General features: G+C 55.8%; 1 protein-coding gene and 1 long non-coding RNA gene across 3 annotated transcripts; one reads left to right on the top strand and one right to left on the bottom strand.

Moving 5' to 3' along the window:
- Positions 1-1651: 1651 nt before the first annotated feature.
- On the top strand, positions 1652-24384 carry FLYWCH1 (FLYWCH-type zinc finger 1). Its single transcript, XM_047087366.1, has 10 exons — positions 1652-1782; positions 3507-3623; positions 13412-13517; positions 14271-14711; positions 14984-15445; positions 16763-17191; positions 17312-17575; positions 21366-21629; positions 22609-22881; positions 24308-24384. The coding sequence occupies exons 4-10, from the start codon at positions 14378-14380 to the stop codon at positions 24382-24384; spliced, it is 2103 nt and encodes a 700-aa protein (XP_046943322.1). The 5' UTR covers positions 1652-1782; positions 3507-3623; positions 13412-13517; positions 14271-14377.
- LOC124517794 (uncharacterized) lies at positions 23108-26087 on the bottom strand. Of its 2 annotated transcripts, XR_006963572.1 has the most exons (3): positions 25907-26087; positions 25777-25816; positions 23108-25110 (listed from the first exon to the last, which is right to left on the bottom strand). It is a non-coding gene; the product is annotated as an uncharacterized LOC124517794 (long non-coding RNA). The 2 variants fall into 2 exon arrangements; XR_006963571.1 differs by having other exon boundaries at positions 25777-26085.

Here is a 26087-nt window from a genome sequence, read left to right as displayed (position 1 = left end):
ATAGGAGCCCAGAAGTGGAAACTACCCAAATGGCCATCAACGGATTCATGGATAAAAACAGAAACAACCCCCCCAACACGGATGAATGGATATACAAATTGTAATCTGCGTCCGCGGCACAATATTATCTGCCCATGAAAAAAAGCAAAACGCTTCCACAAGCTGCAACGAGGATGAACTTTGAAAACACTATACTAACTGAAAGAAGCCAGACAAAAAAACACCACATATCGGATGATTCCATTTATATGAATGTCCAAAATAGGCAAACTACAGACAGAAAGCAGATGAATAGTTACCGAGGTGCAGGGGCGGGGAGCGGGGCCGAGAATGGGGGATTTCACAGCGATTGCTACAGGTTTCTTTCTGGAGTAAATGTTCTAAAATTGATCGTGGTGATGTGTGCACATCTTTGTGAATATACTAAAAACCACTGGAATTGTACACTTTAAATGGGTGAACTGCATTGTATGAGAATCATATCTCAATAAAGCCATTATCAAAAATGAAACAATAGTAAACCATTTATGTGTTAACTTTTTTTATGAGAAATGACTGTATTTACCAAAACAAAGAAATACAGTGAGAGGAGTGGAATTGTTTTTGCAGTTTTGCAAATCTCTTTAAAATAAGCCTAAGGTAAGACTAGAGATTCTCACATGTGCTTTGGCAATCAACCTGTTACATCAGTCACGTCGCCTTCTTTGCAATATTCCACAGGGACCTCCAGGAACGCCCAGACTACACTTTGAGAACCATTTCTCTACTGTAAAATTTGTATTTCCCCGTTTGTAATTAATAACTACCTTTGGGGTTATGTAAATACTCTTTCCTGGTTAAACTTTCACTCTCCAGTTTTAGCGGCCATTGAGGATTTTTGCTCAAACCGGATACTAATTAGGATGGTTGCCAAATGCTGATTTTCGGCATCATCCCTTCTGCATTTTATACTTGGCCTTCTACTCTAAGAACGAGCTTTTCCTTCTCCCCATTTACTTATCTACATCAGTATCGACTCGTGGATTCTTATTTTATGCAAAGTCATAATCCGTTATTATCATTATTTACTACTGTGGTTTGAATCTCAAACTGCCCCAGCTTTGGCGTGGGGTCTTGGAAGGTTTCAATGAGGTGCGTAAGAAATGTCCTTCCGCTGGCTAGAGAAAGTGACAGGTCTAATACAATATTTAAACAAATGCTCCCGCTTAGCGAGCACGGAGTCAAACCGTGGTGGAGGCCCGGGGGGGGTCTCAATAAAGCCCTCCGACTCACTCACGTGTCCGAGAGCCCCCGCGCAGAATCTCTAGTCCAAGCAGCGGGTCCGACCGACGCTCCGCCCCCGGGCGCCGCCGCCCAATCCTAGGATTGCCCCGCCCCTTTCGCCAAACCTCGCCCTGTATCCCGGCGCCGATTGGTCAGGCCGCCAGCTCGGCGCGGCTCACGGAAGAGCCGGAGAAGCGGAATTTGTCCACGGAATGGGGCCCCCCCGGGCCAGCGGCCCTGCGGCGCATGCGCGCTGGGAGCCCGTTTGGGCGTTCCAAGAGGTCGGCTCTCCTGCGGGGAGGCGCGCGCTCCTGGCCAGCGGCGCGGCGCGCCGGCACGAGGCTCGCTCCCGAGAGGGCAGGTGGGGGCGGGGAGCGGGCGCTCGGGTTGTGGTGGCCGGAGGGGCCTGGGCCGCGAGGTCGACGCCTGTGGTTCCGGCGGTCGAGGCCAAAGGACCCACCGCGGCTTGGTCGCCGGAGAGGGAGGGGTGCGCTGCCGCCGCCGCCCGGCCGGTGCCCGGTGAGCACGGGCCCCAGCGGGCCGGGAGGGTCGCGGGTCCCACGGCGTGGCCGCGCCCCCAGCCAGGCCTCCCCGGGTGTCCCTCGGCTTCTGATACTGGGAGGGGGTGGTCGCCCGGCTCTGCGTCCCGGCTCTCAGGCCGCCTCCTTGTCCTTCACCCGAGACTCGCCTCCTTTCTCCAGGCTCCTCCTTTCCCCCAACCCACCCGGCCCGGGGACTGTGCCCTGAAACCCCCAGTCACCCCACGTTCGCCCGCCCCCCACCCCCGGCGGTGTCCGCCCCACCGGTGCTGACCCGTGCTGGCACCCCAGCCCTGTCTGTTCTGTGGTGTTCTGTAGATCCCCGTGACCTTGCACTTTTTGCTATTAACACCCCAGCTTCCCCTCTGCTTATGTAGATTACCTGTGGTGACTTTGAAACTTTTTTTTGACTCACCCTACACTAAGAAATCTGTTTTACATGCGAAACTTGTGCTGTAGATGTAGATTACTGAAAGATAAGTTTAAAGGGAGAAATTACCCTAACCTCTCCCGATTCATCCTGATCTACTCTACCTTTGTTCTAATTCTATTCTGTTCTTCCCGTTCCAAAAGGCTATTGTTAACCCATTAAATTGATTTTAGGACCTACTGGTTCTGACCAGTTTTAAACCCATGCTGTAAGCCATCAGTCTTTGGTTTCCTTTACTTCTTCCCTTTGGGGGATGCTGACTGAGTTCCAGTAATCAGATAATCACGAGTAACCTTCAATCCTAAAGAAAGGGTATATTTTTAATATTTTGACATTTCTGCTTCTCAGGGCCAAAATCACTTCAAGGACTTGACTTGAATTATCTAGTTGGATGCCATCAGGCTTATCTTGTTCTTCCAAAACCTCTGTGGGACTTGGGGAAGAGATAGTGTTCATCTGGATTGTGGGGTGTTTATACGGAGAGGGAGACGATTTTTTTACTGGACAGAGAAATAATTAAAGTTCAGCTTTAGGAAGATTAACTGGTTGGTACCGCGTAGGGAGAATGGGACTGGCTGGATGCCGGATGAGAGGGCTGTTAAGGAGTGGGTGGGGATCAAAGCCATGCAGTGATGTTCAGTGGGAGGGCGATAGAAGGTGTCATGACCAGGTATACATGACATGTGAGGGTACATCAGTTCTGATAGGGAAGGAGTAAAAATAGCTAAGTTTCTGGGGTGCCTGGCTCAGTCGGTGGAGCGTGTGACTCTTGTCTCCAGGTTGTGAGTTCCAGCCCCACGTTGGGCATAGAGATTACTTAAATAAACAAACAAACAAACAAAAAGCTAAGATTCTGATCTGGTGACTGAAGGACTTGGGCTGAGAGGACCAGGAGCTAGAATCTTTCTTTCCATGCCCTCTGCCTCTCTAAGGTGGTCTGAAGCAGTGGCTCCCCTAGGCCATTCAGCAATCTTAATCGCTGGGGGCGGGGCCGCTGGCACCCTCATTGGCTTCTGGAAAGGACACCTGTATGCACACACAGAGACCATGCATATTTCATAGGAAGGTCGCGAGTCAGTCAATGAACACCTCTAACCCTCATGGTTCCCTAGCGTATGTGGGAGGGGAGCGGCAGTTGGAGTCACCCAGGAGCTTTTTCAAACATCAGGGCCCCGGAGCCTGACAAAGAACTCTTTGTTCTCGTGAGATGACTTTACGGTTTATAGAAGAATTTCACATGCAGTATCTGATATGCCACTTTTCCTGTTTCACAGGGAAAATCAGCCCAGAGAATTGATGGGATTTGCCCCAGGTCTCCCACCCGGCAGGCCAGCCCTAAGGACCCGGGTACTGGCGCATGGGGACGGTGGCTCTCCCTCTCGTGTGTAAAGGTAATTCTGTTGATCCACTGTCAGCTGCCGGGTGAGGGTCAGCCTTTCGGGACCTTACCGCTTAGGCCTTGCCTCCGAGGCACGTCGCAGCCTGTAATACCGTGTGTCTCTCGGGTGCTAGGTTTACACTGACCCCCAGTGCACAGCAATATCAAAGCAGGCAGCTTGAGTATTGCATTCGAATTGCCCCGTACCTTGCTTCTGGCGGGTGGCGGGGAGAGGAAATAAGAGAGCGACGAATCGTAAACCACGAAGCTTTCCAACTTTCCATTTACATCTGCCCGACTTAAAAACACTCCAGTCATTCAATAAACCTTCAGCGAGTAAAAATTGAATATGACAACACGAACACGTTAGGGGCTCAAGTATTTACCTCAAAGCAATAGCCATCCCGAGTTAAAAAAATATATTTAAATCCACCCGGAATAAATATACACGTGTATAATAAAAGTTTCCTAAGATAATACCCAGTTATACTGCATGCAGTGCAGATTGATATTTCACATGTAATTTTAAAAACTGACCGGAACAAACAAAAATAATAATAAAACAAATCAATAATAATAAATTAATTAAAAACTGACCGGAACCAGAGGTTAAAGGACCAATGACCTGAGCAATTAGAAAGCAGAGTCTTGGGGATGCCTGGGTGGCTCAGTCGGTTGAGCGTCCGTCTTCAGCTCAGGTCATGATCTCACAGCTTGGGGGTTCGAGTCCTGCATCGGGCTGTCTGCTAACAGCTCAAAGCCTGGAGCCTGCTTTGGATTCTGTGTCTCCCTCTGTTTCTGCCCCTCCCCTGCTCACACTCTCTCTCTTTCTCAAAAATAAATAAACATTAAAAAAAAAATTTAGCAGTCTTAAACCAAAACAAAGGAAGTAAAGTTGTTTGACACAGATGTGAAGTGAACACATATGGAAACTTATACTTAACTCATTAACCAACAAACCAGAAAGACCTAACAACCAGTGTGCAAGAGATTCCAAAGAAGATTCTAGAAGACTATAGATACTGAAATAAATGTGCACACGGAGGCCAAACTGGCATCTTCTGCAGTGGGAGGAATAATTTGCATGTCTATACGTATTTGCATGGGGAGAGTTTGTTGCCTATAGACTAGAATAATTCTGCATTGCTCTCGGTTATCTACACTGTGCAGAGTTGTAAAACTAGTTCAAAGGCTAGAATCCTATAACCTGGAAGGCGTGTTCTAGACAGCCGCATCGTCTTCCACTGAAGCACAGAGCTTCTTTGCTGTCTCATAACCTCGATGAAAGATACTTCTAATCTTAAAATAAGGCCGGTCTCCTTAGATTTGGCCTGATTGTTCGCGCAGGTACAGTGTGTTAATTCACCATAAAGGCCTCCTTGAGTTTGCTTTGTTGGCAGCCTTCATAAGGAATCTCAGATGGGATTTGTAAAAATCTGGTATTTGCTATCTCATGGTATAAAAGCTATGCTCAAGAAGCTGTCTCCACCAGATTTCATCCATACTGCTTGTAAGTTTGAGCAAAGTCCTGTCTGTATTCTTGAGGTCCCCCAAATCCCCTAAGGCATCTGACACTTGTTAAATTGTTGAAGGATCATTTCAGGAAAGATAAGATCATGACTCTCCCACTGCTATAAAATAAACGAATGTTAGTGATTTTATTTAATGCATTAATGAAGGAACATGCACAACGTGACGGATTAAATGAGATAATGTATATAAAATGCTTAATAAGGAGCCCGGCACAAAAACGAAATAAAACAACAAAACAAAAAAACCTTCAAATCCTTCTTAGGTTGGCCACCTGTTTCTCAAGGGCATGTGTTCAAGTGTTTCTCAAAAGCAGGAGTCCGTGGTCCACCAGTGCTGGAGCCTCATGGGGTACTAGTTAAAAATCCAGATTCTAGAATCGCTTTCCAGACCCTCCGTCAGCATTTTGGATGGAAATCCAAGCATTCGCATTTTAATCAGGTGCCCTGGGGAATTCTTATGAAGACCAGAGTTACACATACAAATAATTGTAATAAAACTTGCGTGAAGGGGCACCTGACTGGCTCAGTCGGAAAAGCATGCAACTCTTGATCTCAAGGTTGTGAGTTCAAGCCCCACGTTGGGTGTAGAGATTACTTAAGAATAAATACTAAAAAAAAAAAAAAAAAAAATGCATGAAAACTATACTTAGCCTTATTATATCGATGGACTCTTGTATTTCATTTTTTATGCGTTGATCTTAAGGAGGGTTTCTCATCCTTGGCTCTGTTGGCATTTTAGACCAGATGCCTTTTATTTTTAATTTTTTTTTTTGCTTTATTTATTTTTGAGAGAGAGAGTGTGAGCAGGTGAGGGGCAGAGAGGAAGGGAGACACGGAATCTGAAGCAGGCTCCGGGCTCCGAGCTGTCAGCACAGAGCCAGATGCAGGACTCGAACCCATGAACCACGAGATCATGACCTGAGCCGAAGTTGGACACTTAACAGACTGAGTCACCCCGGTGCCCCGTAGACCAGATGCTTCTTTAAGCGGGTGTTGGAGAGGCTACTCTGAGCACCGGTGGATGTTGAACAGCATCCTTGGCCCCTACCCGCTAGATGCTAGTAGCGCGCCCCGCCTCCCAGTCATGACAACCAAAAGTGTCCCTGGACATTGCCAAGTGTTGCCTGGGAATCACATCACCCCGATGGACGGCCACCAATCCTAACCCACTATATTGATCCTTATGGTCAGAATCCTCCACTTGCAAAAGGCTGTTTTCACTTATTTTAAGAGGTTCAGCCCTGAGGGCAGACACAGCAGTCTCGAGCGGTGACTCTGTCTTTGTTGGCCTTGCTCTTGGCCACAGGGACCGAAGACGAACGAACCCTTAATTCCTCCTCCGAGATAGGGAAGAATAGCGCACTCTGACAAGGTTACCTGGAAGAGGAAACCGCGCGTGCAGAGCCCTTCAGGGAGTGCCAGGCACACAGCTGTGTTTGGTAAATATTAAATGGTGAAATCACAGTCCTTCAGACTCTCGGAGGATGTGTCAGTCAGAATGCAGACGGGAGAACAGAAGCCACCGTGAGATTTCAGCTGGGAATTTCCGCGCGGTCCCTGGTGGTGGAGGAGGTGAGGGGCCGAACCAGAAACTGAGCAGCCCAGACGCTAGCAGTGGCTGGATGCTTCCCACACGGCAGGCTGAGCGCCCGGGGCCCCCGGGGAGACCCTGCGAGACCGAAGCCGGAGCAGACAGCACCGGTGGAGCCCCGCCGGGCAGGTGGTTTCGGGAACCCGCAGTGCCTCCCACTGGCCAGATCGGCGGGAGGGCACTGTGACAAACCGCGAAAGAGCTGGTTTGTAGGGACACATCAGTGCCTCGGACGACTTACTCTGAAGGCCTGACCGCAGCTCTGAGCCTCAGCTTCCTCTGGAACAAGCGCTTCTTGCCTCAAGCCTCAGCCGCTCAGGGCAGGAAGAGGCACCCCATTAGCGCGGCACCAGCTGGGCCTGGGTTTGAGTCTCGGCCGAGCCGTGTCGTCCTGGGCCGCTCGCTGAAGGCCCCAGAAGCAGAGCGGGGAAGAGCGATGGTGACCCTCGGCAGGGAGATTGCTGGGTTACTGTACTGAACATGTGGGCCGATGCCAGAGGAGTTCTGTTCCCGGCTCAGGTCCCAGGTCCCAAGTCCCAGGACCAACAACAAGGCTCTGGGCGGAAGGGTGTCTCCCCTGTCTCTTCTACCCTCTGACCCTCATCCTCTCTCACCCTTCCACCGGGAGGTTTCCGCCACTTGTTTTCTCTGTCATCTCCCATGTTGTCTATAAGTTGAAACTTGGGTTTTCAAGAATGTTTTAAATTTAGGCTTTTAAAAGATTGCATAGGGGCGCCTGGGTGGCTCAGTCGGCTGAGCGTCCGACTTCGGCTCGGGTCATGATCTCGCGGTCCGTGAGTTCGAGCCCCGCGTCGGGCTCTGTGCTGACAGCTCAGAGCCTGGAGCCTGTTTCAGATTCTGTGTCTCCCTCTCTCTCTGACCCTCCCCCGTTCATGCTCTGTCTCTCTCTGTCTCAAAAGTAAATAAACGTTAAAAAAAAAATTAAAAAAAAAAAGATTGCAAAGATAGTACGATGAATTCCTATGTACCCGTCACCCAGTCTCTCTGATTGTCAGCATCTTACCTGATGCCGCTCTGTTAACCTGACTCTGATTTCTCCAGCTTGTTCCCAGCATCCTTTTCCTGTTCCGGCATCCCATGATGCATTTAGCCATGATCTCCTCAGTCCCCTCCAGTCTGTGACAGGTCCTCAGCCTGCCCCCGTCCTTGATGACCTCAGCCGTTTTCAAGTGTCCTGGTCAGTTGTTTTGTAGACCGTCCCTCCATGTGGCTTGTCCGATTAAAGCGGGGGGGTGTGTTTGGGGCAGAAATATCACAGACACGATGTTGTGTCAAGGAGGTCATGCTGTCGATGTGTCTTTTGGCCGGTGAAGTTGACCTCGATCGCTTAGGGGGGTGTGTTACCATCATCAAGTTACCGTCTTACCCTTTGTAGTTAATAAACATCTTGGAGGGAATGTCTGAGCCTATGTAGGTCCCACAGGGATTTTACTCTCCTTGATTTTTATTCATTTCTCCGTTCTGTCGTTTTTGTTAACTCTTTAATTTCTTGGGTGACATGTCACGGGAGAGTTACGGAGTTGAAAAAATCACCAAGCGAGATGTCTCCCGTTTCCCCACGGTACAAAGCATTCATGCACATTGTACACAATTTTAGGAAAACGACAGAAATGTAAGGAGAAAATAAATCACTATACTTACTACTTTTAACATTTTGAGATATCTCTTCCCAGTTATTTAAGGTTTTTTTTTTAAGTCATGAATACATAAAGTTCGTCCGTCATTGCTGGCTGGGAGCAGAGCTGGGAAGAGGCAAGAGAGGGGCTGTGGGGGCTGAGGGACAGAGGCCACAGCAGTGTTCCAGTCGTTCTTTGGCTTGTTTTTTGGAAAAAGCTCGGAAGAGATAGTATTTTCAGAGTTTGTTAACCACATCTGCTTTCTAACTAAAGTTTTGTAAATACAAACATTTTTGGAAAGCTTTACTTATTTTTGCTACAGGGAAAAACTCCCAGATGCTGCTTTGGAAACATTTGGATCAGACATTTAATTTTTACCAGTAACTTCGTTTTAAGGAGCAACATCGCCATCTTGTGGCCTTCCGGAGCATTGCCGCTGAGGGTTTAGATTTGTGTTCACGCCTGCTCTGGGCCTACATTACATGGCGATTTCAGCCTTTACAAGGGCTCTATCAGATCTGCAGGTAGGGCCCCCCCCCCTGTAAAGTGGGGTGAAATAGCAAACAACATGTTGAACGCAATGTGTATGCCACTGAAAACAAAATGTCTGTTAAGAGCACTAACCCAAGAATGAAGATAGCTGTGCGTGTGAGTGGCAGGATTATGGGTGATTTACTAGTATTATGTTCTTAAGATTTAAAAAGTATTTGTATATAGTTTTACAATAGAATATTAGCAACTTCCAAAATATCGCAAATATAATCCATGCTGGGGCATCTGCATGGCTCAGTCGATTGAGCGTCTGACTTTGGCTCAGGTCATGGTCTCATGGTTCGAGCCCCACATCGGGTTCACTGCTGTCCGTGTGGAGTCTGCTTCAGATCCTCTGTCCCTCTCTGTCTCTCCCCCTCCCCTGCTTGTGCTTTCTCTCTCAAAAATACATAAAAACGTTCAAATACAATATACGTGTGTGTGTGTGTGTGTGTGTATGTGTGTGTAATCCATGCCACCCCTCTTCTCTGATGAGGAAACCAAGCCCTGGAGTGAAAAGCCTGCTAATGGGGTAGAAAACTGTTTTGGGGGCACCTGACTGGCTCAGTCAGAAGAACGTGAGACTCGACCTCTGGGTAGTGAGTTTCAGCCCCGCTACTAAAAAGTAGAGATTACTTTTTTTTAAAAAATAAACTATTTTTCATCCAAGTGGTCCTGGAGACCTGAGTCCCTATAAGGATTTTTTTTTTCAATGTTTATTTATTTTTGGGACAGAGAGAGACAGAGCATGAACGGGGGAGGGGCAGAGAGACAGGGAGACACAGAATCAGAAACAGGCTCCAGGCTCTGAGCCATCAGCCCAGAGCCCGACGCGGGGCTCGAACTCACAGACCGCGAGATTGTGACCTGGCTGAAGTCGGACGCTTAACCGACTGCGCCACCCAGGCGCCCCCCTATAAGGATTTTTAAAAATAGTTTTACTGAGCTGTGAATTACAGACCATACAGTTCCCCTATCCGAACTGTATAATTCACTGTTTCCACGGCATTCACAGAGTTGTATAACCGTCACCACAATCAATTTGACGTTTTCAGTACCCCGATAAGAAGCTCCACACCCCTTAGCATCACTTCCTAATCTCCCCTTCCCTTCCCCCAGTCCTATGCAACCACTTGTCTACCTCTGTCTCCGTGGCTTTGCCCGTTCTGAACATTTCACGTAAATGGAATCCTACACTGTGCTTTCTTTTGTGTCTGGCTTCTCTCCCTGAGCGTGATGTTCTCAAGGTTCACCCACACGGCAACAGGTGTCAGTGCTTCCTTCCTTTTTATTGCTGAATGAATTCTATTGTGTGGACGGACCACCTATAGGCCAGGGCAGGTAGTTTGTTGGGAGAACGCGGTTAATGGGCTGACCAAGCCGGCACCGATCCTGCACGATGGCCAAAGAGGAGGACAGCGGTGTCTGGACGTGTCAGCCTCCCGACAGCCAGGCTGAGAAGGGTCGAGTGTGGGCCGTTCTTACAAAGTTGAACTGTTGACGGAAGGAGGGCCTTAGGACACAGGAGACCACAGAATCTTGGTGGTCCCCCATGGGAAGAAGAACCACAGTGGGGGCGGGGTGGCAGGAGGCTTGGCAACTGGACACAGCAGGATGTGAGAAGCGGGGAAAGGGCCCCCAGGAGCGTGGGTGGTATGCCAAGGGAACTGGGTGGGGAATCCGGATAACGTATGTACGCCCTCTTTATCCAGTTAGCGAGGAGTGACAAGAGCTTACGAAGATACCCATCCTCCGTGGATAAACTGAAACAGATATAATCGTAAAATTCTGGATGGTGGAGAAATAACTTTAGTTAGTCTGAAATCTGCCTGTTTTGGAGAACCGCATTCACCAGGGACGTTAGGTAAATGCAGCATCACTACCCGTACTTTGTTACGCGCGCACGTGTGTGTGTATGCGTGTGTTTGGTAAAATATATATAACAAAAATTTACAATTTGAGTCATTCTAAGTGCACAGCTGGGTGCCATTAGACACTTTCACATTGTCTGCCACCAGCACCACCCACCCCCAGAACTTTGCCCCCAGTCTCCCTCTCCCTCCCCCCAGCCCCTGGCAACCACCACCTGACTCTGTCTTTGGATTTGGCAACAGCAGCTACATCCTAGAAGTGGGATCATACGGCATTTGTGTTTTTTTGTGATGGTCTTATTTTATGTTAGGTACTTTTAATTTTTTTAATCATTTTAAGGTTTATTTATTTTTGAGAGAGAGAGACAGACACACACACACACAGAATCCAAAACAGGCTCCGGGCTCTGAGCTGTCAACACAGAGCCTGATGCAGGGTTCAAACGCACCAACTGGGAGATCATGACCTGAGCTGAAGTCGGCTGCTTAACTGACTGAGCCACCCAGGCGCCCCTACGTGCTTTTTAAATACGTAACTCTCATTGCCGTCCTTTGTACTTAATATTTCTGTTCTTTTCACTGAATTACCAGCCCTGAGGGATTTAAAATCTGTGTAGCATGGCACCTGAACTTCAAAAGCACTTTGTTGTGTATTGCACAACCTTTAATATTCCAACCATCAAAAAGCCAAACCCGCTATGTTCAGTCACTTGCCAAGAATATCAGTTACTGCTGAGTAACAAATGACCCCGATCTCACTGGCTTAAAATAGCGGTTTATTACCGATCGATGTTCCCTCAGCTGGCTGGGCCGTTCCTCTCTTGGTTTCTTCTGGCTCCCTCACATGGCTAAACACAGCTGCGGGGTTTGCTGGACTGGACCGTGCAAGATGGTTTCCTCTGTGCCTGGCAGTGCTTCCAACCCCCGGCGTCTGGCCTCTCACACCACTTCCTAGCCTGGCAGTCTCAGGGCCGTGTCTTATGAGGGTGAGGACTTCCATACCCCTACCGCAGGCTTCTGCCACACTCAGCAAGTGGCCAATCTGGGCTGGAGCCCGTCCAGATGAGCGACCGCCTTGCAGAGGGACCTGCATACTTTATAGGAGGATTTGTGGTGTCTATAAACGATGGGTGTTCCAAGGCCCTCTAGTGGTTGAGATTGGTAAGTGTCAGTCCAATCTAAATTCTAGGTCATTGCCAAATTCATGCTTTTCTGCAGGGGATAGTCAACCATAGTGCATGGAACTTTTTCCATATCCTTTGAGGGATCTTGGAAGTCTTTTTTAAGATTTTTTAAAAATGTTTATTTATTTTTGAGAAAGAGAGAGTACGAGCAGGGGGAGGGGCAGAGAGAGAAGGAGACAGCAGGATACTGCTGTCAGCATAAAGCCCGATGAGCTCGAACGCAGGAACCCTGAGATCATGACCTCAGCCAAAGTCGGAGGCTTAATTGGCTGAGCCACCCAGGCGTCCTTGGAAGCCTTTTAAGCAGAACTTTTAGTTAAGGGGATCGCACTGTCTTCTGACTCGGCGTACCCGTGACTCTAGTACGCTCCGGGGAGTGTAGCGCCCTCTGGTCCGGAGGAGGCGGGCTTTGGCGCCTGGTGGTCTGACACTGAGGCCGCTGGAGTCCCCTCCTGCCCCGCGCGTGTTGGGGGATCGATGGCTGGTCCTGTAGGAGTGTGCGTGCTGTGTGGACAGTGGCCACGCCGCTTGGGGGAGGGGGCCCGAGTTGTCTGAGGCCTCCCGTGGAGGGGAAGGCCGCCCCCCCCCCCCGCCCGGCGCCGTGGCTCCTCCAGGTGAAGGCCACGGGCACTGCCAGAGTGTGCCCGCAGGCAGGCGGGGTGCAGGGACCCCGAGCGCGAGCCAGGGGTGGGCTGTCCGCGGAGGGACCGGCGCCGGGGCCAATCCGCGAGGGGGGCGGGGCCTCCCGCCATCCCTTTTTCCTGCTCAGAGCACAACTGCATGGGGGCGCTGACCGCGTCTCACTGCTGCTCGTCCCCAGGCCCCTCCGGATCCCTAGCCCACCACGTCGCCGTGTGGGGCGGGATGGGCAGGGCAGGACCACACGGGAGGAGCGGGGGTTGACTCGTCCGGGAGAAAGACTTGGGAGGGAGGGCAGCCGGGACTCCCAATCAGGTGTCCCATTACCTGGAAGATTTCCTTGAGTCTCGAGCCACCCCCCACCCCACCCCCGCCAACCTGGGATGGGCTTCCCTTCTTCCTTGGGATGGACAGCCGTGTGTGCGGAGAGTTTATGGGGGGCGGTGGGTTCGGCACGCTGCTCCCCTCTGCACCTTAAGCCTTGGCTGTGTCTCAGCGGGGACACTGGGGCCCTGCCCTTGGGAAGCTGAATGTGGGCCTCAAACCAGGGAGATTCAGAGCAGGAATGGGGGACCAGAGGGAATTCGAACTGGCAGAACTTGGACATGAGGGTGACAGCTCACAGATGGGGAGCTGAAATGTGCAGGAATGCTGCAGTCTTGAATGTGGGTGACTGAGGGGTGGGAGAGACCCGCCACTCACCCACCACCAGTCCCCCCAGAAAGCAAAAAATTCCACCCTACGCAGGTACCCCAGGGCCCCAGCTCCAGGCTAGCTCTACCCCCATAATACATTTTTTTTTTTCTGCTTCTCCAGAATCTCCAGTATCCGGGGAGCCCTCTGCGACTGTGGATTCTCCAGACGCCTCTGCAGCCCTGTCCCCCCCCAACTGAGGCAGCACCACCACCGGCTCAGGCCCAAGGTCGCTGCCCTCCTGGGGCCCTGGCATCTCCTGAGTGCCGGGTGGTCCAGGGCCTCCCGCCCGGGATGGGGGACGGATCCAGTTGGGAGTCCAGAGAGCCCTGGCCCCCGTCTCCCTGGGACACGGTGTCGGGATGAGGGCCACCGGGCATTCTGAGAGGGTCTGTGACCCGAGCCCATGTCCCAAGTGCTGGCCTCCGATGCTTGGTGCTCAGGAAGGCCGGGCTGTTACCCTGGCTGAGGCACAGCAGGTCCTGTGTGGGGACGGGCTCCGGATCCGCCTCGCCCAGACTCCCGGCTCTGCACGTCATGGCCGTGTTGGCCGTCCTGGAATGCCTCAGTGTCCTCATCTGTAAATCGGGTCAATGAGAATGATCGACTTTCATAACACGGGGCCAAGTGAAATGGGGACACCCGTGAAACCACATCACAGCCTGCTCAGCACCCACGGGCCTCTGTTCGTACGAGCTCACGGTACTCTGTGCCTCAGGGGTCCCGACAGGCCCCGAGAGCCCTGCATTTGGCACATTTTTCAGGTGGGAAAGTGGAGTTTGGGTAGGCGAGGTGACAGACCCAAGGCTGCCCAAGAGAGGGAGAGGCCCAGGTTCTCCAGCTCCGTGCGGGCCCCTCCCCAGCTTTTCAGCCCCGGGGGTCCCGAGGCAGCCCCGCCTGCCTCGACCTCCACCCCAGATCCATTTTCCTGAGCCCCCGGCCCAGGGGTGCCTCCACCGATGGATTTTGCCTCCTTCCTTAGGACGGAGCCCCTGGACTGCCAGGTTCCCTATCCGGGAGGAGGAGGAAGAGGAGAAATCCGTCTGCTGGGGCCTGAGCGTGGCCTGGGGGACCGAGCATCGTCCCAGGATGCCCCTGCCCGAGCCCAGCGAGCAGGAGGGTGAGAGTGTGAAAGCTGGCCAGGAGCCGTCCCCGGAGTCCCCTGAGCCAGGGACCGATGTCGTCCCCGCCGCCCCCACGAAGCCCAAAGAGTTCTCCAAACTGGTCCTGCTGGCAGCCTCCACAGAGAATGTGGACGAGGTGGACTCCCAGCCCAAAGGAGGGCACTGTGTCATGTCCCTGGAGGTGTCTGGCCCTGACACACTAGCCAGGACCCCCCAGATCCTGCCAGTGGAGGAGCAAGCGGGCACAGTCCAGCCAACCCCCCAGGTCCCTGAGCATAAACGCAGCAAGCCAGACACAGGTGAGTTCCAGGCCTGCTGCCCCCGGCCCAGCCACCTTTGTGGCCCTGCATGCTCAGACACAGGCCCTGTGTACCCCCTTTCCGGGGGGCGGCCTTGGGGTCCCATCCCTCCTCTGAGCTAAGCATCCTCGTGTCTCATCACGACTCTGTCTCAAGCTGGTGTGACGATCTCAGGGGGCCATCCCTGTGCATCCCCCATCGCTCCCATCCGTGCCCTTGGCCTCGAGCCTTGCTCTGCACCAGCTAACCCAGCCCTCCTCCCCTGCCCTCAGCAGCCCTCACGCCCCTGGAGTTCCTGAGGACCCCTTTCGGGGGCCGCCTCCTGGTGCTCGAGTGCTTCCTGTACAAGCAGGAGAAGGCCGTGGGGGACAAGGTGTACTGGAAGTGCCGCGAGCACTCTGAGCTGGGCTGCCGGGGCCGGGCCATCACCCGGGGCCCACGGGCCACAGTGATGCGCGGCCACTGCCACCCACCTGATGAGGAGGGCCTGGAGGCCCGGCGCCAGAGACAGAAGCTGCCCAGCCCAGCCCTGCCTGAAGGCCCGGGGGGTCCGGAGGGCCCCGGGGGCCAAGTGGAGGAGCCACTGGAAGGGGTGGGCCCGTGGCTGTGCCCTGAGGAGCCGGAGCCCGCCCCTGGCTTGGTGCTGAGCAGGCCGGCCGCAGAGGAGGATGAGGGCCTACGAGCCCTGTCGCTGCTGAGCTTGCCCCCCAAGAAACGGCCGACGCTGGGGACCGGTGAGTGCCTCACAGCTGGGCTCCCCTCTGGGGCGGGCGGGAACCCCCAGGCCCTTCCCTGTGCCCAGATGGAAGTGTGGGGTCCCTCTTGGTTTTCTAATGTGCTCAAAGTCAAGATGAGTAAAAAATATAAACATGTCCCCCAAATCATTGAGCCCGTGGGATAGAACTAGTGCTCCAGAACCAGGGGTCCCAGGGCCTTCTGGAACTTTCTGATGCAGCAGGGTCTGGTGTGAGGCCAGAAGCCTGAGTTTTTTTTTTGTTTTTTTTTTAATTTTTTTTTTTTTCAACGTTTATTTATTTTTGGGACAGAGAGAGACAGAGCATGAACGGGGGAGGGGCAGAGAGAGAGGGAGACACAGAATCGGAAACAGGCTCCAGGCTCCGAGCCATCAGCCCAGAGCCTGACGCGGGGCTCGAACTCACGGACCGCAAGATCGTGACCTGGCTGAAGTCGGACGCTTAACCGACTGCGCCACCCAGGCGCCCCCAGAAGCCTGAGTTTTAACAGGCCCGGGTGGTGCTGGTAACCCATGAGTTTAGGGAAGGTCGGCCTAGGGGAGAATGTTGAACTTTGGGCCGGGTTCAAGTCCCAGCCCCCACCTCGTGTAGCCTGGTGACTTCAGAACACGTTCTGAACTTCTGGAGTTTCAGGAGCTTCATCGGGGCTGGGTGACGGCTCAGGTTAGGGGCGATTAGGTGTGTGATGTGTGGGAAGTGCTCAGCACCGGTCCGTGTGTGCTGGTCGGCCCCGGAGGCCTTCTGCGTGGTTTTTACCACCAGTAAGTGGGAGGTGGGCTCCATCCCAAACGCTGGCTCCCTCCTGACCCAGATTCAAGGATGCAAGGGGTTAGGGCAGCTGCTGTGCTGGTACCGAGGGCCGGCAGGGGCCAGGCGGGGCAGGGAAGACGCGTTTTTCACTGTGTGTCTTTTGTATTTTATGGCACGTGCACGTGTTATTCGAAAATTAGATAAAAATTTCAAACAAACCCTAAAAAAAGGTATGGCCGTGAGTGACTGAGTGCCTAGGCTAGGAAGTCAAAGCCGGCTCACTCCTTCCCGGGTGCGTGACCTTGGACGTGACGTGTAAACACCGAGAGCCGTGGCCACCGCGCTGACCTCCCGGAGAGGGACTCAATCTCTTCCCCGGGTCACTGGGTGGGGGGTCAGTGGGAGTACACCCGCGGCCCACGCACGCCCGGCTCAGGGGAAGCTGCGATAAAGGTCAGCATCGAGGAGAAGGCGCTTGCACCCCCCGCCCCGCACCTCCTGGGCCTGCGCTCCTCGGCGCCCTGACTGCCCAGACTCCTCCTCCAGGAGAACCCCGGCCCCTGGAGTTCCTGAGGACTTGCTACGGGGGCCAGTTCCTGGTGCACCAGTGCTTCCTGTACAAGCGAGAGAAGGCCGTGGGCGACAAGGTGTACTGGACGTGCCGGGACCACGCTCTGCACGGCTGCCGCAGCCGGGCCATCACCCAGGGCCAGCGGGTGACTGTGATGCGCGGCCACTGTCACCCGCCGGACGTGGAGGGCCTGGAGGCCCGGCGGCAGCAGGAGAAGGCCATGGAGACGCTGCAGGCCCGGCCGGGCGGGCCCGGGGGCCAAGTGGACGAGCTGCTGTCCCGCGGCGGGCCCGGGCCCCTGACTCTCGGCAGAGCCCGGCCTAGAAAGCGCGCAAAGGCCCTTCCGGCCCAGCCCCCGGCCCTGCAGGGCGCCTCCGCCGCCGGAGACCAGGAGGATGACCTGGGTGAGTCTTTCACAGCTGGGCCCCCTCCAGCCGTGCTTCCTCGGGTCTGGGGAAGTAGGAGGGACCCCGAGACCCTGAACTCCCACCTCCCTCCCCCACCCTCCTCCCGTGTCTCCCCAGGAGGCCCCGAGTTCCTGAGGACCCCTCTGGGGGGCAGCTTCCTGGTGTACGAGTCCTTCCTGTACAGGCGGGAGAAGGCGGCCGGGGAGAAGGTGTACTGGACGTGCCGGGACCAGGCCCGCATGGGCTGCCGCAGCCGCGCCATCACCCAGGGCCGGCGGGTGACCGTGATGCGCGGCCACTGCCACCCTCCTGACCTGGGGGGCCTGGAGGCCCTGAGGCAGCGGGAGAAGCGCCCTGGTGCGGCCCAGCGGGGGAGCCCAGGTAGGACAGACTGCGGCCAGTGGCCCTTGGGGACAGGCAAGGGACCCAGCCAGCCAGTCTTTCCCTCTGACCCCCCCTCCCCCCGCCCCCCGCCGCCGTGTCCCCCAGCGAGCACCCTCCTGTTCTCACTGGAACACTCTGGAAGTAGTTACAGCCGGTTCCTGCCCCTCTGCGGCCTGCTGGGTCCAGCGCCAAAGTCTCCGCAGCGCCTGATAGACCCCGGCTCCCCTCCTCTTCCTGCGCCTCCTCCTCCTTTTTTAAAACAATTCGCAAGATTTACAGAGAAGCTAACCACGGGCTGGCTGCTTGTTTTCACAGTGCGAGTGGCTGACGCCGTGCCTGCACTGAGCACGTCCTGCAGGCCGGCTGGTTTACGGGTGGGAGGTGACATTTCTTCCCTCCTCCTGTGGTTCTCCAGAAACATGGTCCCTGAGGGACCCGTGACGAGGGTCAGAGCCCTGCTCTTTTCATCTTTGTCCACCTGGTGTTCTGTCCCTCTGGTCGGAATTCCTCTCGTCCTCTTGCTAAGAAGAGCGCTGTGGCCCAGTCTGGTCTACCCACGGCTCCCGGTCTGTGTCCCGGGGTCGCCTGCCTGTCCTTCAAGGGCCCCCGGTCCTATGGTTTTCTGAGTCATCAGAGTTGCCTTTAGAGTCTTCCTGGCACCAGGGCACCTGGGTGGCTCAGTCGCTTAAGTGTCCGACTTCGGCTTGAATCATGATCTCAGGGTCTGTAGGTTCGAGCCCCGTGTCAGGCTCTGTGCTGACAGCTCAGAACCGGAGCCTGCTTCAGATTCTGTGTCTCCCTCTCTCTCTGCTCCTCTCCCGCTCATGCTCTGTCTGTCTCCCTCTCTCAAAAATAAATAATAAGCATTAAAAAAAATAGAGTCTTCTTGGCCCCAAAGTTCTCTCAAACTAGAAATCTCTAATTTTATTTTGTTTTTAGAAAGTTTTTAAAAAAATTTTTTTTAACATTTATTTATTATTGAGAGATGGAGAGACACAGAGCATGAGCAGGGGAGGGGCTGAGAGGTGGAGAGACACAGAATCTGAAGCAGGCTCCAGGCTCTGAGCTGTCAGCACAGAGCCCGACACGGGGCTCGAACTCACAGACCACAAGATCATGACCTGAGCCGAAGTCGGACGCTTAACCGACTGAGCCACCCAGGTGTCCCTGATTTTGTTTCCTTCGGATTCTCCCTTTGTATTCTATTTCCGTGTGACTGGGTACAGGGGGAAGACGTTCCAAGTCGCAAGGCAGCCCCCGCCCCGTCCTCACCCCCTACTCCCGCCCCAAATAACCAGCCCCTCATAGAGTGTCTGCTGCCCAATATCTAGTCTGTGCCTCTGCTGCTATCAGCTGGGTTTTTCTGTTTTGTTTGTATTTATTTTTTATTTTTTTTTTTCATTTTTTTAGTGCTTATTTATTTCTGAGAGAGAGACAGAGAGAGAGCAGGGGAGGGGCAGAGAGAGGGAGACACGGATTCGGGAGCAGGCTCTGGGCTCCGGGCTGTCAGCACAGAGGCCACCGCGGGGCTCGAACCCACAGACTGTGAGATCATGATCTGAGCCGAAGTCAGATGCTTAACTGAGCCACTCAGGCGCCCCACCCGGTTTTTAAGTCTCTCGGCCTGCTGACCAGGGAGGAAAGGAGGGACCCCGCGCGCTGCCCCACCCTCCCAGTGCCTCTGCGGTGGCTTGTCTGCAGTTCAGTAGGAGGTCGGTCACCGGCTGCAGGGTGCCCGGTCCTTCTTCCGAGGCCGTTTTCTCCGCCGTCGGGCAGCCGCTCTACTTGTTGGCCTCGTCTTCTGTGTCCTCACACACGCGGTGGCCAGGCAGCGGGCGGCTCCAGGCTGGGCTCTGGTCCTCCCAGGGGCCCCTCCTGCTCTTGCTTGCCCGACCCCCTCGTCTCGCTGCGGAGTCCCTGCTAGTGGCTCCCCGAGCCACAGCGGGAGGGGCCGGGGGCCACGCTCACAGACCGCGCGCTCCTGGTGACGCCTGATGGGGGCTGGTGGAGCTCCTGGTTCAAAGTCACTTTCTGTGGCTGTCTGGCCCCCGTTCTCGAACCCGCCCTATGCATGTGCTGCGTCTTTGCTGACGTTTTGGGGTCGCGTCTCCATCCCTGGGCTATCTGGCTGCACTGAGGGCCTTGGGGGCCGGAAACTCAGTTCCCTGTCTCAGAGTGACTTTGTCTTGGTCTTTCGTGACTTTCTGCTCCCTGCCCGTTTCCCTCCGTTGTGCCTGTTGGTCAGCTGTCCATCGTCCCGGCCTGACTGCCTGGGACATTCCCTCCATTTTGTCTCCCAGCCTTTCCATCTCATGTCTGCGTTTCTGCTGTCGTGCCTGGACATCTCTGCACCCCATCCTCTCGGGACGACAGGCCTGTCTCCTGCCTGTGGCGACGGCCTTGTTTTCCCCGAGCGCCTTTTCTCTGTGTGTCTGCTTCGGTCTCTTCCTTCTGGGTAAAGCTTCTCTCCAGTGTCTGGTGATCCTTGCCCCGCTGCTCACGTTCAAGGCGAGGTTGCGAGCTCTGTACGTGGTGCTGACGGGGGGCCTGCGGTCAGGCAGCTGCGGCCGTGAGTGGCCACTCTGGCCCGAGAGCCCAGGCCTCGCCTCTGTGGGGCTGCAGGTTAGGTTTGCCGGTGCCCATGGCAGGGGCCGCCCCCTGGGCGGGGTTCTGGGAGCCGGCAGGGACAGCTGGGCGGGAAGTGCCAGCCTGCAGGACAGACTTCCCCCACCTCCGCCCCGGGCCTGGCTCCCTGGGCTCTTTGCTCCCCACACAACTAACCCCCCTTCGGAGGGACTCCGCATCCCCCGCACCTTGAGCTTGGCCCCTGGGCTCTCGGGTCCTCAGTGGCTGGCTTCCCCTCCGGGCTCTGTGACCACTCGCCCACTCTCCCCACCTCTGACGTTCTGGGTGCATCTCTGCCCTGCCACCCCCGCTGCTCCAGACCTGGAGCAAAAGACTCTGTCTTTGTCACTTCGGTGCACGTTGTCACGGGCCGTGTCATATGCCCATTCCACCGCCCGCCGCGGTCTCCGGAACGCATTCACCCCCCATGGCTTCCGCAGCCACGACAGACTCCCCAGTGTGTCTCCAGCTCCACTGTGGTCCCCACGTGCCCAGAGGAAGTTCTCAGGGTGGAAGGCACAGCCACCCTCGGTCCTCACCCTCAACACTCCAAGACGGTGCCTCTGAACACGTGGCCTCGGTCAGCTAGTCCTCGCTTTCTCCTACCGCCCCCGGGTCACATCTCCGCCCAGCTCAGGGAGTTGCTGCTGCTTCAGCCCCCGAGCCTCCCCGCTGCACACAGATTCACCCTGACTGCCATTTCACTCCCGAGCCGCTTGTCCCCACAGGGCCCGTGCCTGTTCCTCCCACTCCACGAGGACCGCACTGCCGTGCACCCCACCCCCCCTCGCCTGCCCACGGGAACCGAGTTTAAGTAGTGGTTGCAGAGAGCGGCCTCCTTCCTGCGGGCCCCCCCCCCAGGTGGGGAGACAGTTTCTGCCTTCAGGGCCTTTGCCTCACCCATCTCCTGCCTCCCTTCACGCCCCCCCGCCCCCAGACGGGGACTAGGCTGGGTCTGGGGGAGGGGGCTGCCTCCTGGGCTCCAGGGCTGGCTCCTCTCCCTGGGGGATGTGGGTGCTGAGCGGAGGGGCGCTGGCGGGTCTCACTCCAGGAGCCCTGCTGCTCCGGCTTTGAGCACAGGGGCCCCGTCACCTCGCTGCTGGGCCCCAGGACCTGGCTCCAGGCTCTCCCTCCCCCCACCACCTCTCTGGTCTCTCCCCAGGAGGCCCCGAGTTCCTGAGGACCCCTCTGGGGGGCAGCTTCCTGGTGTACGAGTCCTTCCTGTACAGGCGGGAGAAGGCGGCCGGGGAGAAGGTGTACTGGACGTGCCGGGACCAGGCCCGCATGGGCTGCCGCAGCCGCGCCATCACCCAGGGCCAGCGGGTGATGGTGATGCGCAGACACTGTCACCCGCCCGACCTGGGGGGCCTGGAGGCCCTGAGGCAGCGGGAGCAGATCCCCAGCCCAGCCCAGAGGGAAGGCTCAGGTGCGGGTGCGAGGGTGTGGGGGGTGAACGGGCTCTGCGCCCCGGTCTCCCTGCCGCCTGCGCCCCCCGCCCACCCCCCTCCCCCCGCCGCAGCGCCAGTGCCAGGCTAGAGGTTGTCTGGGATGTTCTGTCCACCGCCCGTGCCTGGCGGGGCCTAGCTGCCCACGGTGTTTCCCTCAGGGCCGGCGGGCTGCATCTGGGCTCCTCGCTCATGGCCGGGCTGGTCTGGGGTTGGCTGCTGGCGAGAGAACCCACTCAGGCTGCCGAGGGAGGGGTGAGGCCGGCGCTAGCAGCTCCAGGAAGCGCTTAGCTCCATTTGGGGGGAGGTGCGCCTGGACGTGGGGCCCTCCGACTCCCCTCCCGGGGTCTCCCGTGTCTGTTTCCTACCTCCTCTTTCACTCCTCGCCCTGCCCACCCACCCCCCAGTTCTCTCTGGCTACCCAAACCCTAACGTTGCATGACTTTTCAATGAGGGCTTCAGAAGCCTCTAGAGAGAGTTGACTGGTTGCCAGCTGGCCGAGGGAGGGTGCACAGGGAGCCAGGAGGCTCCCGGTGAGTGGCCCAAACCGGCCGTGGGCCTCGCTCCATGTTCCAGCCTAGCCTCCGCCCTGGGGTGTGTGCCGGCAAGTGTGGAGTCCGGGCCGGGTCAGGAGGGGCCTCGGAAAGCTCTGGGTTTGGGCGGCTGCAGGGCCAGCACCAGCACCCCCCTCCCCGCCCCCGGGAAGCAGCAAGGCCCTGGGAAGGAGACTGCGGTCCGAGCTCGAGGGTGTCAAGCCGGGGGCCCTGAACTAGCAGCCCGAACTTCGGTCCTTGGGCCCCATGGCGCAGGCAGGTGTGGAGGCGGAGAGCAGAGTGGGTCGTGCGGCAGGATTGCGGTGGGGCGGGCCGGTGGGACACAGGAAGGAGTGTCTGTCCCTGGCACGCGGGCTCTCTACCCTGCTCCCGAAGCGCCCCGCTCACGCTGTCCCCTTCCTTCCAGGAACGCTGCAGCCTCTGGAGTTCCTGCGGACTTCGCTCGGGGGCCGGTTCCTGGTGTACGAGTCCTTCCTCTACAGGAAGGAGAAGGCGGCCGGGGACAAGGTGTACTGGATGTGCCGGGACCAGGCCCGGCTGGGCTGCCGCAGCCGCGCCATCACCCAGGGCCAGCTGGTGACGGTGATGCGTAGCCACTGCCACCTGCCTGACCTGGCGGGCCTGGAGGCCCTGAGGCAGCGGGAGCGGCGCCCCGGCGCGGCCCAGCGGGAGGACCCAGGTGGAGACAGGGCTGGGGGTCAGAGGTGGGAGTACCAACGAGCCGTGGGCATCTCGTGGCTGCCAGCCCAAGGTTCAGACACCTCAGGGCATTGGCGCCATCTGGACCTTCGCGCCCTGGCCTTTCTACCTTTCCAGAATCTTCTACCTCTCCTGTCCGCTGGCTCCTTCTCCTGAACCTGAAAACACCCCCAGATCTGTCCCATCCTCAAGAACAACTCCCCTTCTCATTCATTCCGTCTCCTTTCTTTTATTCTAAGAGGTCTTCACTTGTTACAGGGCAGTATTTTGTGAAAATCTGATGAAAAAATAGAGAGCGCTCCAGAAGAATGTACTAATGTCTGTGTGCACGCGCACACACATGCACGTGTGCACACGTTCGTAAGGCTTGCCGATAATTAATTTTATTGAACTGAAAATGGGTCCCCTTCACATAAACAGAATATGAAACCAGTCGTTAAGAGGCATTTTTGTGTTTTATGTTAATTCACGTAACTGATAAGGGCCACAGGAAGCCTCGGGGGCCCAGTCAGTTAAGCGTCCGGCTCTTGTTTTTGGCTCAGGTCATGATCTCAAGTTGGTGGGATTGGGCCCCAAGTCGGGTTTGGGCCCTGCGATGACTGCACGGAGCCTGCTTGGGACCCTCTGTCTGTCTGTCTGTCTCTCTCTCTCTGCGCCCCTCCCCGACTCGCACTCGCTTGCTCTCTCCCTCTCGAAATAAATAAACTCAAAAAAATGATAAGGGCCACATTTTATCAAAGACAAAACTGATTCCAGGTTGTATAAAACAGCCCAAAGAAATTTGATTTCTGTTCAAAGACAAAACAAAAACAGAAGGAGACTTCTGAGAGAAAGCCGCCAGTTGGCGGCAACAGGAAGTAGAATTCGTGGCGCCCCTGTGGTGCCGCAGAGGGCACCTCGCTTTGTTTTGCACGTTTTTATTTGTTGCTTTATTTTGAGAGAGAGCGCGAGCCCGCGTGGGCAGGGGAGGGCGGAGAGAGAGAGGGACGGAGGGGAGCCCGCGCAGGCTCCACGCGGTCGGCGCAGGGCCCGATGCAGGGCTCAGAGGCACGAACCCTGAGATCCTGACCGGGGCCGAAACCAAGAGTCGGCCGCTCGACCGACTGAGCCCCCCCCCCCCCGGGCGGATGGCCCCTCGCTTTTGACGCCTGGTTCAGTCCCGATCTGCTCGGTGGAGGGGCTGACCGCTGACCCTCAGGATCCCGACCAGCTCCCTTCACCAGGCGCGGGAGTTTGGGGCGTCAGGAAACCAGAATTCCCCGCGATGGCCCACGTCAGGGTCTCTCCTCCCGGATCCCTTTATCCTCGAGGCCTCGAGGTCATCATCGCAAAGTGCGCGCCTCGGGCTCTCGCCGCCTCAAGGAGAGAAGAATTACTAACCCGCGTTTTCCGTTCTCTTCCCTCAGAAAACACGAAACTTCCGCCAGAAGTGCAGCTGCGTGTCCAGGGCGTCCCTCCGGAAACCCAGCAGGTGTGCGGGTAGCGGTGTCCGTTGTCTGACGTCGCACCACAGATCGCCCGAAACGTGGTGGCTTCTGGTGACGGAGAGTCACCGTCTCCCACAGCTTCTGTGGGCAGGATTTCCGGAGTGGTTGGGCCGGTGGTTCTGGCCCGGGGTCTCTTGTGAGGTTGGAGAAGGTGTCGGCCAGGGCCGCCGCGGTGACGCGAAGGCCGGCGGGGGCTGGAGAGCCGCTTCCGAAGCGACTCATTCAGTCAGCATGTGGGCTGCTGGCCTCAGCTCCTCCCCGCACGGACCGCTCCTCAGAGCTACTCCGGTGTCCTCACACCCGACGGCTGTCTCCCCACGAGCGCCCCGAGGGAGGGAGCCGAGCGAGAAGGCCCGCAGCCCTCCCACGCGCACTCGGGGCCCGGCCCTGACCCAAGGCCCCAGAATTCTACGAGGACTGGGTTCACACCAGCTGTGTTATCGGTCACAGTGCGACGAAGCCAGAAGTCGGGACACGGAGAAAGTTGGGGACCTCATAAATGTGACAACACGCTCCTGAACCACCGATGACTCGGGGGGAGAAATCCCGAGGACAGTGGAAAATAGCCCGAAATGAACAAAATGGGGCACCGCCAGACGCGCGGCCGCAGCAGAGCCCTGCTGACGGGGAGCCTGGGGCTGGGAGTTCCTGGATTAAGAGATGTCAACTCGTTAACTTAAACTTCCACGCGAAGACCCTGGCGAAACACGAACGAGGCAGTCCTGCAGCGAGAGGGGGAGACGATAGGGAATGGAAATTCACGACATAGAAAAAAGTCGGTTCTTTGGAAGGATCATCAAAATTGATAAACCTGTAGCTCCATCACCCCCAAAATTGGTTTTTAAGGAGAGGGAAGACTCGGGGGCACCCGGCTGGCTCAGAGGAGTGTGGGACTCTTGTTCTCAGGGTCATGAGTTCGAGCCCCACATTGTACGTAGATCTTACTTTAAAAAAAAAGAAGCAACTGTAGGGGCCCCTGGGTGGCTCAGTTAAATGTCTGGCCTCGGCTCAGGTCATAATCTCGAGGTTCATGGGTTCGAGCCCTCCGTCGTGCTCGACAGCTGTCCTGTCGACAGCTCGGAGCCTGGAGCCTGCCTCGGATTCTGTGTCTCCCTCTCTCTCTGCCCCTCCCCCTCCTCATGCTTTGTCTCTCTGTCTCTCTCAAAAATAAACATTAAAAAATAAAATCTTTAAAAATCAAATCAGGATAGGGAAGATTCCAATTACTAAAAGCAAGAATGAGAGGAGAGACACTACTACCTACATCACAGGGAAACACACACACACACACACACACACACACAGAAGGATCGTAAGGGAAGCTATGAGGCCAGCCAATCCAGTAACTCAGATGAAGTGAATCCATTTCTAGAGAGGCAAGTACGTACCAAGTCTGGCTCGTGAAGAACTACGAAAACCCGAACAGGCCTGTAACAGGCAAAGAGGCTGAATTAGAAGCTCTAAAACTTCCCGTCAAGGAAAGCGCAGGCCCCGAGGTCACTGGTGGCCTCTACCTACCAAACACTAAACGAAGAATTAGCACCCGTCCTTCACAGACTCTTCCTCAAGGTAGAAAAGGAGGGACGGGACTTTTAGGGAGAGTGGGGGTGCCCTCGAAGTGGCCGTGGTCCTGGGCGCACGGCTGTGGGGACACTGCGCCTGTCGGGCTCCACGCTCAGGGCGGACACGGTGGAGTGAG

Source organism: Lynx rufus, unplaced genomic scaffold, assembly GCF_022079265.1.
Source record: "Lynx rufus isolate CCGP_SWC_20201006 ecotype Redwood Valley unplaced genomic scaffold, mLynRuf1.p SCAF_23, whole genome shotgun sequence".
In the NCBI taxonomy this organism is placed as follows: domain Eukaryota; kingdom Metazoa; phylum Chordata; class Mammalia; order Carnivora; family Felidae; genus Lynx; species Lynx rufus.
This window is presented reverse-complemented; position numbering and strand designations above follow the sequence as displayed.

Excerpts from the sequence above, each read along its gene's own strand:
- FLYWCH1 (XM_047087366.1), top strand. The coding sequence starts at position 14,378 with ATGCCCCTGCCCGAGCCCAGCGAGCAGGAGGGTGAGAGTGTGAAAGCT. Across the intron at positions 17,192-17,311 it reads AGACCAGGAGGATGACCTGG|GAGGCCCCGAGTTCCTGAGG; the intron begins GTGAGTCTTTCA and ends GTGTCTCCCCAG. Across the intron at positions 17,576-21,365 it reads GGCCCAGCGGGGGAGCCCAG|GAGGCCCCGAGTTCCTGAGG; the intron begins GTAGGACAGACT and ends GTCTCTCCCCAG.